Below are 13686 nucleotides of genomic sequence, written 5' to 3'. Positions count from 1 at the left end.
CCATTGATCCTAATGTCTCTCATAGGGTGGGGTTGTGGTAATTAATGGGGATTGGTTACTCCCCAGCCCCAAGGGACAAGCTGCACTACTCACTCCTGTAATGTGTTTGTCAGAAGTGGCCTTTAGTGATGCTCCTTTGGCCTCCACCAACCCCTAATGGCTTTCTTTAAATTAAAAATTCAAAGGGACACATGCTGTATGGTAGGACTCCTTCCCTCATCCATGTTTTCTTGTTTTTGTCCCAATGTAACGGACTAAAGAGGAGAGAAGGAAGCTCATCTGTACATTTAAATCTGACAGAGTCAGTGAGAGAGATGCTCTCTGTGTAACTTAATTTGTAAGGAATTGGGATGAAATCAACAAAAAGCATTGTGAAAATAATTGTGAAGAATATACAAGAAACCTTTGCCATGTGATATACTGTATTTACCTTATAAATTAGTGGTTATTATTAAGATTTATTTAACTTTTAATAAGGAAAAGGAAATCAAGGCAACTTGTTTTAACTTTCAGTATCCTTTTGAAGCAACGATAAATAAACTTAAAGACATCAAGTGACATAAAAAAACACAATGCAAAATAGACACATACATATTTTATTGTTATCTTTTTTCTTGTTTGCTCATTGAGAAAGTTTAACATGATTAAATAAGAAGTAGCCTAATTACACATTTACTTTGAATATATATATATATATATATATATATATATATCTATCTATCTATCTATCTATCTATCTATCTATCTATCTATCTATCTATCTATCTATCTATCTATCTATCTATCTATCTATCTATCTATCTATCTATCTATCTATATCTATCTATCTATCTATCTATCTATCTATCTATCTATCTATCTATCTATCTATCTATCTATCTATCTATCTATCTATCTATCTATCTATCTATCTATCTATCTATCTATCTATCTATCTATCTATCTATATATATATATCTATATATATCTATATATATATATATATATATATATATATATATATATATATATATATATATATATATATATATATATATATTTGCCTCACATCCCTATCCTTTTTTGTTTTTTAGCAAAATGATGAGAAAGTAAGACGTCAGTTATATACTGGAAAATGACTACATGTCAATATTATGTTTTAAATCCTTTTAAAATTACGGCAACCTGTTTGATAGAACTGACGTTTCCCATTGATTTCATTTAAAAATAATGTTAGACGTTGCCTATACACTTTAAATTTGTTTTTAACTTCGGGCATCATCAGATCTGGTTTGTAGTCTGAACAAGTGAGGAACTCCTCCTATGAAGCGTACGTGAAGCCTACAATAAATGACTCAAGACAAATGCTAATGTTAAAAATTTATTGCATTTAAGAACGCTCGAACTGCCTCAAAGCCAGCAGCCAATCGCATTGAGCCATGTTTGGTTGCTATGCAACGAGTGGGCCAATCAGCGCTGTGTTTGATTTGTGTGCGGTGGTTTGCGGAGGTAGACTGAGCTGGGACATTGCCTCGGAAATACCGCATAAAATGAAGCATGACGTGAGTACATAAAACACCACGCGTTGATTTTCTTTTGTTAATCAACTCATCCGAGCTTTAAACCTTTAATCTTGCCTGGATTAGGCAGCCATACAGTTTAAAGGTCCCGCTGCACCGCGTTGTCGATCAGTTTCATGTTTTGTTTTCTCGATGAAAACAAAACTAACGTGTGCATTTTTTATGTTTCTTCAAAATCTTTGATTGTTTGGTGTAAATGTAAGTTATAGTTTGAGTCAGATAAGCCGTACTAAAGTAAGAAACACTGATCTGTAGCTTTTTTCTGCGATCCAAAATTGTTTTACAAGTAATTTCAATGAATGCAAAAATAAATAACAACCTTAAAGCTACGATTTGTGCCAATTTTTCATATTTATTGGATCTATTCTGCCAAAAGAAAGACTTTAAAGTTGGATTCCTCCACACACACTGGTATGTGCCATTCCTTCTTGGTTCAAAGTACAAGGCACACCCAGGTGTGAATATATTTGCAATATATGGCCCCTTTTAATGAATTTATAGGCAATGGCAAACTACTGCACTCCTGAAATTGCATGCATGTCTTAAATAGACCCTGGAATTTAAAATGTACTCATTAATGGTTAACATTTGTTGTCAGTCTGTGCTGGATGCTAAACCTGTTGGCCACAGTAGGATTCTCACTAAGTATCAGTGAGTGAAGTATCAGTGGGAGCAAATGCAAAGCCCCCTGAACTGAAAAAAAAGAAACACATAGTTGTCATAAGCTTGTCCTCATCGAAATATTTTACGTTTTAATTTAACATTGTATTAATATTCTAGCTCTTCTCCAAAATTATAAGTGAAACAACAACAACAACAGCAATAATAATAATTATGATTATTATTATTATTATTTGAAAGCCTATTTATGTTTCTTAAAAGAACATAGTACTCCTTGATTGTGTTTCTCTGGTAATAAACCAACAGGTTGTCCGTCTGGAGTTAATCTGATCAACAGATTACTCCATTAAGAAAAATTAGCAGCCTGGACTCAACCTGTAATCTGTTAAATGCAATGATACCACACACTTAAACTAACAACCTAACAATAATAACAACTTTACAAGATGTGCACTCATTTAAAGTCGAAAGTAGAAAAATGCATTGTTTTTTTTTCTAATTCCTAAGCTTTTGGTAGTCAGTGTGCTGCAGGTTTCCACCCCTCACCACTGCATGTGTACTCCCTAAACCCTGTAATCCAGAGTGCGTTGACTGGCCTTTGCTAATCTGACTGTCTATTTCAGGACCTAGCAGTCATGTTTTCTAATCTGCACAAGCAGTAGATTTTCCACGGTGGTTACCTGACGGCCGCACTGCAAAAATGCCAGAGTCCTCTCAGGGTGAGTATAAGCTTTATAGCAAGTCTTGTAAATTATTGTAATCAATCGCTGAATGCTCCATGTCTCCCAAAGCATTGTGTCCTTGTTTTGTGTTATAATTGATTCTCCTATTAGCCTTACCCTTCAGTGCTATCTATACATAGCTGTCCTGTAGGTTTCTCTTCAGCTTAGTCCTCTGTCTCGTGTCCTTTTTCAGAAATCATAACATAAATTCTGTTTAGTTACTGTGCAAAGAATGACCTAAATCCTTGAACAGCTTATTTTAGTTGAAAAGTTAGCTCTTCTTTCATATATTAAATGAGAGTGCACCGCAGATATTTTGACAGACTTCTTTTCTCCTTCAAGTCAAGGACGCTCCCTCCTGCTCTGTTGAATGTAGAACACCCCCCTTGAGGCAGTTCAGCCAGTCATCGCTGCCACTCCACAGAAACTCCCATAGGCTCAGCACCTTCTGCACAGAGCACAATCTGCAGGAATGCCTGTCTCACATCAGTCAGGTTTGTTAGCCTTTCAGCCGTGCCTGTTGTAGTTTTAGATGGGAAATGCCTAGAGGTAAACTGAGTCCAAATGAAAGATCTGGTGCAACTTGCAGCAGTGTCTTGGAATGCTGAATGTCAGCCCTTCATTTGATTTGTCTTCTTTTACAGGAGGTGTCATTGCTGGGCCTCTCCCCCGTCTGGTCCGAGTCGGACGGCGGCTCACAGCTGAATGTTGTGGCTGTGCTGAATTGCATGTATGACCTGATTCAGTTACACCACAGGAGCTTGAGAACGCTGGAAAACATGGAAGTGGAGCAGCTGAAACTCAGTAGCAACGTGGATTACCTGAAGATCAGTAACACTCATCTAAAGGTGCCCTAATGAGTGACTTATCTGTTTTTTTTTTACATTATATTATTATTAATATTACAGAATATTTAATAAATTGTGAATAAAATCGCATCTAAAGCACAAATTAGCAGTTTTGGCAAAAAAAAAAACACATTCGATTTTACTGTGTTAAGCTTTACTACAGCAAAACTTTCCATTGTGTTGTGCAGGAAGAGGTTGAACTTTCCAAAAGACAAAACACGGGATTGCTCGAGAGAGAACGACAGCTGCAGCTGAAACTGAAGAGTCTCCAGAACTGCCTGAAAAATGAAAAAGAAGAGGTATGATGAGGCAATGTGCACTCAATCACGAGTCAGGTTGTCATAGTTGGCCTCACACATTTTGTACAAAAAAAAAAAGCATAATTTTTTGTTATTTTCTTCTTCTCGACAGGTGCAAAAACTGCAGAACATAATCTCGAGCCGCGCCTGTCAGTACAATCACGAAATGAAAAGGAGGGAGAGAGAATTTAACAAACTGAAGGAGCGACTGAATCAACTCCTGGCTGACAAAAAGGAGAGGAAACAAGGTTAAAAAATGCATAAATTGTTTGCATGCTTATTCTTTATTTTAGTATTTAGGGCATACTGAGGAATTTAAAGTTTGCAGCCAAAGGTCTGAAAGGTGCTCATTCCTCTAAAGAGCTGCAAATAAGAGTGATAGTTGTGTTTATGAAAAGCCAGCAGATACTTGGGGGAAGATTGATGAATTTTTTTTGAAAATAACATTTAATTTAATTTAATTTAATCCTTTTCAGTTGAATCAGAGGTTTTAATGTTAACGTGGGTAGAATAATAACAAACGAAATCTGCCATAACACATAAACTGTTGCTAATGACCAAGGGCTTGGAAACAGCTGTAGAACAAATTTGCACGCAATATGAGACAAAACTGAACAGATAAAAGGATATCCTTATGCACAACGTAGCGGGGGAAGATCTTCACTGGCCTTATTTTCTGTTCTGTGTGTTTTATTTTGTTTTCTTTCAGCGATTGACGTGCTAAACAACATAGGAAGAGCCGATGGCAGGAGAAGCCTTTGGAAAACTGAAAAGACAGAGGCGAAGTAGGTTCTGTTCACTTTAAAAATTACATCGGTATAGCCATGATAACCCAGTCAGTTTGTTTCTAAAATAGACATTTTAACATCAGAATGCTATGTTATTTTAATTAAGTGAGGCAGTTGCAAAAATGTTGTATTGACATACAAAGGGAAAAAAATTAAATTGGAAGTATATAACATGTATGTAAAGAGGTTTTTGACAAAGATTATTAAGGATTATAATGTCATATATGTAGCTAAAGTGTTATTTTCAGCAAGGATTTTTAAGTAACGTTATATTTCAAACACGAACTGCAAAAAAAGTAATTTAGTTCTATCAAGTCATCTAGGTTTTTATCAGATTTTAATATAATACGGAGCTTTACCATTGAGAACATCGTGTCTAAGAGAATTTTAAATTCGGTTCTTGATTATGTATGTATTTTTTTACTTTTCTGTGCAGATTCAGCTGGTTGCTGACTCTAGTTTTATTACTGCTTAATAACGTAAATTATGCTGTTGTTTCTCACCTCAAGGCATGAGGGGGAGATGTATCGGACTCTTCTGAGCGACTACGACATGAGGCAGAGGGAGCTCGTTCTGGAAAATGCAGAACTGTGGAAGGTGATGCAGCAGATGAAGAAAGAGATGGTGTCCATCTTGAAGTCAAGAAAACTGGCCCTGAAAGGAGGAAAGCAGGAACTTAATGGCATGCAGGTTGGATAGGGCTGTTTTGTTGTTCCTCTTTAACATCGGTGCTAGTGCTGTTTGTAAATGCTGCGTAAAACCTGTTAATCCACTGCTGCACATAATCAAATTATTTACTCTTATTTAAAATAAATAACAAGCTTTCTTTCTTCTTTGTGTATTTTAGTAGAAAAAAGGTAAAAAATAGATATGTTTTTCCACACTTTCCAAAGCCTTGACAAGAACCTTGTATCCTGATTTCAGGCTGCCTCAGACGATGAAGACGAGGAGGTGTTTGACTCCAGTAAGGAAAGTTTAGAGCTGTATTGTATTCATGCCAGGGAGAAGCTGACCAACAGTATTCGCCTCCAGTGGAGAAGATTTAAGAGCCATGTTGAAATACTGGACAGCCAAGGTAGTTTGAAGAAAAAGTCTTGTGGGGTTTGACGACATTTTGCCGTTTCCAAATAGATAGGGAGGGAATTACTCACAACTAACCATCCAAACAATGATTTGATTTTATTCTTATTTTTTTTTAGGCTAAAAAAATTACATTTAAAGATCAAGGATTGAACAAATGTTCTCAAATTAGCCAAGATCTTATAGAGTGTACTTAAAAAGCAACAGCTAAAAAAATTGTTCAGTTTTCTAATAACCCAACGCTCCGCGTTTGCATTAACCTATCATTAATTCTCACGGCTCTCTTCCTTTGGTAATAAGATAAATCTAGACTTGTAACACCTTCGGGACACAGCTGACTTTCCATGGTGTTTTTTCAGTATCTTTGACTCAGATGTCGGAATCTAAAAATACTGACGGTGTCCTTCGTGAGAGTCAGGAGGAGGAGATGGACAGACTAAAGAAGGAGATCCAGCAGTGTAAAGATTTCATTCAAACACAGCAGCAGCTCCTACAGGTAAGATAACATTGTTGGAGGGCCTAAATTTCAAGTTATGTTGGAAAAACATGTTGCTGTGTTGGATAAATCCTTAAGGAACAAATCATCCTGACCTTTCTGCTTTCTCACTAAAAGGAGATAACTAGTCCATCCATAATGGTGTCTCACACTAAAATAGTCAAATCAGCCTTATTGGTGGGTTGATTATATTCTAATTTTAATCGGAAATGAGCTCTAATCCTACTTTAAATTAACTCGTTTTTAATGAGGATTAAGGCTGGATCCCATTCCAAACCTTTCCTTTCATTATCAGTCCTTTTTGCATTCTGTAGTTTCTTGCGTGCAAGGAAAGGAAAAGTGGCAACGATTTCTAGTCTGGAAAAACATCAAACCTTTTCTCAGGTACCAACCCACCATTTTTTATTATATAGAGTGGTGTATGTGACTATACATTAACCTTAGTAAGCACAAAAATAACTTATAATTTAAAGTGTATTAGATTTTAGCATCAAAACAAGCATTATGATGTGTAATTCAATGCATTGTATTATATTTTGTTTGTTGTCCTTTTTTTTTGTTTCAGATATGTTGTCACAAAAAACAAATCACAAAAAATGTATTGTTGTTCTTCCTTAACAAGCTAAAATAAATAGTGTATGTTGACATCTGCTACAGTTGATATAGCTGTTCACAGGACACATGTGGGCTTATTAAGTTATGAATTTTAACATGCAGGATTACTGAAAATGTATGATGTTTGGGCTTCTTGAAGGTGTTTTGTAATTTTTAAAATAATATTTGGACCACTGCCTGGTTTAGGTAGGATGGGATTTGAGAATGGCATGAGAGTATAGGTAACACAACTGTGCCTAAGTCTAGGACTGTTGTACACCGCGACTGAAAAACCACGATTAGATTAATTTGCTTTAAATTCTTTTTAACCGCACATGTCATCAAATTCTAGAACAAAAATAAAACCTATAAATCCTTAAAGAAAACCAAAAAAATCGATCACAGGCTGCCCAGATAAGACAGAAAACTGTTGTTTTTGTAACAAAAGAATGGATGTGTGATCGCTTATCATCTGCACAGAAAATTAAATTTAACAAAGACTTTTCAAACTTTAATGTTTTAAAAAAGGCTTTCTTTTGCAGCAATCTTTACTCTTTATTTGTTATCTTTCAGTAGAAGGTATCTGCTGATGTCCACAGGTGGAGTTAAATCAATAGCATGCTCTCTAAATGATCTTCCTGTATGTTGAGAAACAATAGTTGGCCTCAATAGATTTTTTGCTGTGTGTCTGTGACAAATAACTAACTGTTTACCTTACTGCTGCTGTCTGGTTGTATATCAGTCTTTTCACTTCCCTTTTATCTGTGATATTTACCATTAGGGTTAAAGTAAGGTTTTAGGGTCATATTGTTGGAAGAAATGTAACTTTAAATAGACTGATGCAGTATGCTTTGGGTAATAGATGGGGTAAAAGTAAGACTTGCTCAACTACTACATAGTTCCCTATTACTTGTTTTTCTGGTGACAGTTGTTTGAAAAAATTAGAAGGGCTGAAGGCAGTGGAGATCATAGTAATAATGCTGGGCAGAACGGCAGCAGAAATAGTTGTTAATAATAAGTTAATTAAATGCTTGCATTATTTTGGCTGTTAAAAGTAAGAATTGGTTCAACTGGTAAAGTGGGATCGATTATTGGAACGTTGATTTAGCTACGCACCAGGATTCACATGCAGTAAAACAGATAACATCTCCAGGACAACACATTCTTCCACAGGACAAAGCTAGGAGGCAGCCCCCTCTTTGGGGTCGTGCCTCAATGTTAGGGGGCCAAAAACTGTTCGGGCCAATCAAGTTGCCGTATTATGGTGGAAGGCGGGACATACCAGCTGTGACAAAAGCAAGAGCTGCAGATTCCACAGCTAGCATGGCAGCGCAGGACAACACATGCGTAGCTGCTGCTGTCACATCTGCTTTGTTAGAATCCACGATTTCTTCTTTGAAAGAACAGCAAGAAGTGCCTTGACCAGCATAACTTTCTGTGGTTTCTCATGGCGCCTGCTGCTTACATTTTCCTTTGATACCGCGATTGGCTAAAACCAACCTTTGGTAGTCGGGCACTAGGTGTTGCTTATACCAATCAGCTCGGGAAGTTCTGCTGAATGTCCCACCTTTCCACAAATGGATTGGATAGAAGCAGATCCAGATTGATAATGTGCAGAATGTAGAGTGCTACACATTATCAATCTGGCTGGCCAGGTTAATGTTCCCTCTCTTTTTCTACTGGAGTTTGTGGAGTTACCGGCAAGAAGCTCAGCGCTGAAACTTTTGATTATTTCTCAGCCATATTAGAATAAATGGGTAAGCCATCCTAAGTCATCCTTAGAGGGTGTTTTATAGTGTTATATAGTGTTTTATAGTTCCGAACCGAAAGGGCTGTGGGTCTATCCCCACCACGCCTCAGGGTTCTGCGGGGTAGCAGTGCCGTGCTGAGCTGAGCTGGCTGCAGCGCTCCCGACTCAGAGGGGAACTGATTTTCACAGAGGAGCTGAATTTCGCACACCGGGACTTTTTGGGTACGGAAATGTGTGTAAGGAGACATTATCCTTTTTGGTATTTGACCCACCATAAGCCACACACTTTTTAGCCATGTTTAATCCGTCTATTTGTGTTTGAGAAAGCGAGTTTGCAACCAGGAAGTATCTTGTTACCATGTCAACAGATCAATGCTTGCCTACAAATTACGTCATCGGTCATGCAAATTTTTTTTATGAGCCTTGAGGTAAAAAGCCTTAAAAATACACTTTTTCATCGATTTAAAAAAAGAAAAAATTCCTCAGGTCATAATAATATGTTAACTTTCTAACATATAGCAACTTGTATGATCTCAGATTCAAGAAGTACTTTAAATATGAACACTAACCTAAATGCAAACAGATTTTTTTCCTTTTCTTATTGCCGTTTTTGTGTCAATCTTTATTTTCTCTGTTGTGATTTAAAGGCATAATGGGCTTGCCAGAGGATGCTTTTAAATGCCTTGACAGAGGATGGTTTGCTAAGTCTCCCTTACAAAATGTCTCCTGACTTCTTCCTCCCCAATAGTTAATTCATAAATCTTCATATTATCAACTCCAATTTAAGGTGCAGGAACCCATTCAAGAGATGCCATCGTACAAATGGCTTTTGATAACAACTGAAGTTAAAAAAAAAAAAAACAACAACAATGTGAGCATATCTGCAGGAAGGCACACCAGCATCTACACTGCTTGTTATGATGAGACTGGTTTATAGCGCTCTTATTTTACTCTAGGTTTTTCTGTAGGGTCATGGTGCTCTTCAGATCCTGACATATGCACACTCTCTCTATCTGGTTGCAGAGGCAGCTGAGCTCTCCGTGCGATGACGACTCAGCATCACTGCAGAACGATGGCTACATGCTGCAGGAGAAGAAGCGCCTCGCCGAGGAATTGAAGAGCTTAGAGGAACAGAAGAAGATCTTTGAGAGGGAAAGGAGGAACTTTACTGAAGCGGCTATTAGATTGAGCCATGAGGTGATTATAATACTGCACAGGAGAGGCATGCCCAATAATGTTTACCTTGATTGATTTTCTAAATGTCATTTAAATTGCAGAGGAAGAGTTTTGAGGAAGATCGGGCGACATGGCTCAAACAGCAGTTTCTAAGCATGAGCCCTTTTGAAAACTCAAAGCAACTTCATCTGTCGAACTCTGCAAGTGCCTTAATGATCAGTGAGTCTGTCCTTATCTTCAGAAGGATTTAACAGTTACTGTTCTGTTCATCTTGGCATGTCATTAAGTCATAGTTTTATCTAAGCAGCTGAAACAGAAGTCAGTCCACCAATGGCTCCAGAAACGACCAACGAATGGCAATCAGACTTGGATTCTCGGACATCCAGATCTGTCTCTCTCACATCGTCTTCCACAGCAGACTTGGACCTTTGCCTTACTCCAGAAAATGGGTACAGTGTCTCTACTTGAATTTAGGCATGTAAATTAACAAGTTACGAGTTTCAAAGTAGCTATGCTCTGTCTCTCTCTGCAACGTGTGACTTGCAGCTCATCAAAACACAGAAAATTGGAACACTTTGAGGAATCGAGCCACCTCTGCGAAGACGTTCCTCTGCGGTGCAAACAGTGGAGGGAGAGCGACGACCTCAGCAGCCATTCACTCACACAGGAGAACAGCACTATATGAAGTCATGGAGCTATCGTCCTTCGAATGAGGGATCTCTTGATATCTATCCTATATTTATGTGTAGTCGCAGAAATGTGTCTTAATGCAAACAGCGAGGATTAGAAAGTACAATGAAGCCAAACATGTCCTGTTGATGCCTGGAACAAAATGTATTATAAAAGGTTCTTTTTTATGCACTTAGTGTTTTTAAATGTTTAGAAAAGTATTTATGTGTACTTGCGGCACTGCCATCAGGTCCCTCTGTGGTGTAGCGGGCCAGGTCTTTCATGGGGGTGGGGGCAGGGGGTTGCGTTTGGAAGAGATCCAGCTTAAAACCTCTGCCAAGTTTGTGTGCAAGTTGTAGTGACTTGCTGCGGCGACCTCTAAATAAGGGAGAAGAGGAAAGGACTCGCTATGGCTACTGAAATCATTGTTATCAAGAGTCATACTTTTAAAAGTTGTCATGAGTGACAACTTTTAATCTCAATGCAGGTGCACAACAACAAACACATTTCTCTTTGATAGTGTTCTTAGTTGTGCTTAGTTTTTAATTCTGATTCATTTAGCCCTAAAAGAGGCCTTCCTTGTGAGAACTTGACAAGCATTTTGTTTTTATCTGGCCAAGCTCTGTAACGTAAGGCTAAAGCAGCTATTTATGCCGGAGCAAATAGGATGTAACACAAATAAGATGAAACAGTCTATCATTTCTTAGTCTTAATATGAAGTTTATTAGAACCTGAGTTGCTGAATTTTGTGTTAATGTGTGAGAGGGTGCAAATTCGAAGAAAAAAAAAAAAGAAAGTCATGTGTTAGATTTAAACCAATTCAGTGTTTCTATGATTGTAAACGTAATGCTTTGTTAAGGTTGCTAGCAGTTACAGTACATCTAAATGTGAAATCATACACGTCATCCTTGAATAATTTATTACAGGTGTTACACTATCGTTCCGAAGATATTTCCTTTCATCAATCCGTTCATGAGCTTGTTTCTGATTTTTCACCTGCCGCTCTTTATGGTGCTGGTGTGCACTTTGGGAGACCTAAACTCAAATATGCTGGCTATCTTTGTTAATGCTGTTGGGAAAAGGAAACAACTAAAATCATGAAAAGAAAATCATCTAATTGGTAAATTATCTTGGGCTTGATTAAAAAGGAAAAAAAAAAAATTTAACTATTCTCAGCAGTAATGACAATATATGGATCCCTCTGTCTTTGAAAGGTCTTGCTGTCAAGCTGAATACATGAAAAGCAGATTTGACATAACCAAATTCGGCTTTTGCGTAAAAGCCAAAATATAGATGTAGTCCTATTTACTATGAAATTAAAAGAGAAAGAAATTGTGTTGTACCAAACATTTTCTATTATATGAACATTTGAATGTGTCATTAATGATTTAACCCTAATTAAAAGTAAATGCATCAACCACCTATGCTGGAGGGCTAAATTCGTTTTTGTAATTGGGGCTGAAGATTGGAACACTCCTGCTGTAGGAACACTTTTACTGGTTACCTCCTCTGTGACAGCCTACAGCTAATAAATTTGCTTGTGTCAGGGATTGTAGGATCTGAACCCGAATTCAGCCACACACAGAGCTTCATGTTTAAGAGTTTATTGAAGAAGCTAAGTTGTGGAGGATGAGAATCAGGCTGGAGCAGGTGAATAATGAGTGCAGGAGCTGGAGGTCTGGAGAGCTGCACCATGTGGCAAAACTGGACACACAAAAGCTGCAGAGTGGCAACACTAGAAAGAAGCTTTGCAAGACCATTCTTTTTCAAGGTTTTTAGCTTGCATACAGTACAGACTATTGTATTTAGACATACAGTATATGTGCATATATAGATTTAAGCCAAATAAATAGCTGTGTGATTATTTATATATATGGAGCTGCTGAGGTTCAGGAAGAAGTGGAGCTGTGCATAGAGCCCGTTTGGGACACAAAAAATAGGTTGTGATGATGTGAGGTAAAAAGGTGTTAAACAGGTTCAAAAAAGGCACAGACTTGGAAATCCCCTTTACAATAATGCAAGCGATTGAGTGTGTAGTGCAGCATGAGCATGTATAAACTTACCAGTGACGTGCAGTCAGGGGAGGCATGTGAGGCCAGGCCTCACTTGTCATCATGGAAAGAAAGAAAATATATAATAATAATAATGATAACATAATATATATTGTGATTCACCCAGTAATTTGTAATGAAAGTTCTTTTTTTTTAATCCATCCATCCATCCATTTTCTGATCCGCTTTATCCCTTATGGGGTCGCGGGGGTGCTGGTGCCTATCTCCAGCGTACACTGGGCGAGAGGCGGGGTACACCCTGGACAGGTCGCCAGTCTGTCGAAGCTTTTTTTTAATCTAATTTCTTTATTTTTTTTTAATCATATTCTCTTTAAAATCGAAGACTTTTTGCTATTTTTCATGTAAATCCTTGGTGGCGCTTCATAGCGAAGTCGGTGAGGCCGCAGCCAGCTTGGCCTCCCCTGGGATTGCGCAATCCCATGTTAACTGCACTGGCTTCCATTCTGTGAATGCATCTTCCTGTCTCTAGATCATACATTCAATTGTTCAAACATTTATGAACTGGTTTTCCACAATTTATTATATGTGGATTACGAATTGTGTTTTGGTCATTAAACTGTGTGTTTTCGTGTGCTGCTGGGCGATCATAAAAGCCAAAGAACGGGTTGCAGGTGAAGCTAGCAGTTCCTTGGCCTCTAGGCAGGGGGCGCTCAAGGAGCACCGCTCGTGATCCCCAGCGTCAAAGCAAGTTATGGATGTATTATTAGCGAGTTCTGCTAAACAAGTAAAGCACTAAAAAGATTCTAAACATACAGCCGGAGCAGGACTGATCAAGGAAGGCTTTCCTCCCTGGCAGTGAGCTCCATTGAGACTGAGAGACTTTTAAAACTGAAGAAGATAAAGAGGACGTTTACCGGAAAATGACGATATTTTTGTTCAGAAAGAGCGCAGCTGGTCTTAATCTATAAGTAGAGGTAAGACAGCGATAATTATTCATGTTTTGTTTTTGTAATGAAATGTGCATAGTGTAGGTTATAGTTTTTGAATGTGTTACAAATGCAGAAATCCATCA

General features: G+C 37.8%; 1 protein-coding gene across 1 annotated transcript; it reads left to right on the top strand.

Moving 5' to 3' along the window:
- Window positions 1-1452: 1452 nt before the first annotated feature.
- Window positions 1453-12024, top strand: LOC105921724 (afadin- and alpha-actinin-binding protein). The gene is made up of 14 exons (XM_012857581.3): window positions 1453-1541; window positions 2804-2899; window positions 3245-3396; window positions 3547-3750; window positions 3939-4049; window positions 4162-4297; window positions 4759-4834; window positions 5347-5527; window positions 5762-5912; window positions 6277-6413; window positions 9781-9954; window positions 10035-10152; window positions 10241-10382; window positions 10480-12024. Exons 2-14 carry the CDS (start codon window positions 2881-2883, stop codon window positions 10616-10618), a joined length of 1740 nt encoding a protein of 579 aa, XP_012713035.2. The 5' UTR covers window positions 1453-1541; window positions 2804-2880; the 3' UTR covers window positions 10619-12024.
- Window positions 12025-13686: the final 1662 nt, after the last annotated feature.

Source organism: Fundulus heteroclitus, chromosome 9 (assembly GCF_011125445.2).
Source record: "Fundulus heteroclitus isolate FHET01 chromosome 9, MU-UCD_Fhet_4.1, whole genome shotgun sequence".
In the NCBI taxonomy this organism is placed as follows: Eukaryota; Metazoa; Chordata; class Actinopteri; order Cyprinodontiformes; family Fundulidae; genus Fundulus; species Fundulus heteroclitus.
This window is presented reverse-complemented; position numbering and strand designations above follow the sequence as displayed.

What these genes read in the sequence shown, in the direction of transcription:
- LOC105921724 (XM_012857581.3), top strand. An exon ending in CTATTAGATTGAGCCATGAG is followed by an intron (nt 9,955 to 10,034) that starts GTGATTATAATA and finishes TTTAAATTGCAG; the next exon opens with AGGAAGAGTTTTGAGGAAGA. An exon ending in TGCCTTACTCCAGAAAATGG is followed by an intron (nt 10,383 to 10,479) that starts GTACAGTGTCTC and finishes TGTGACTTGCAG; the next exon opens with CTCATCAAAACACAGAAAAT.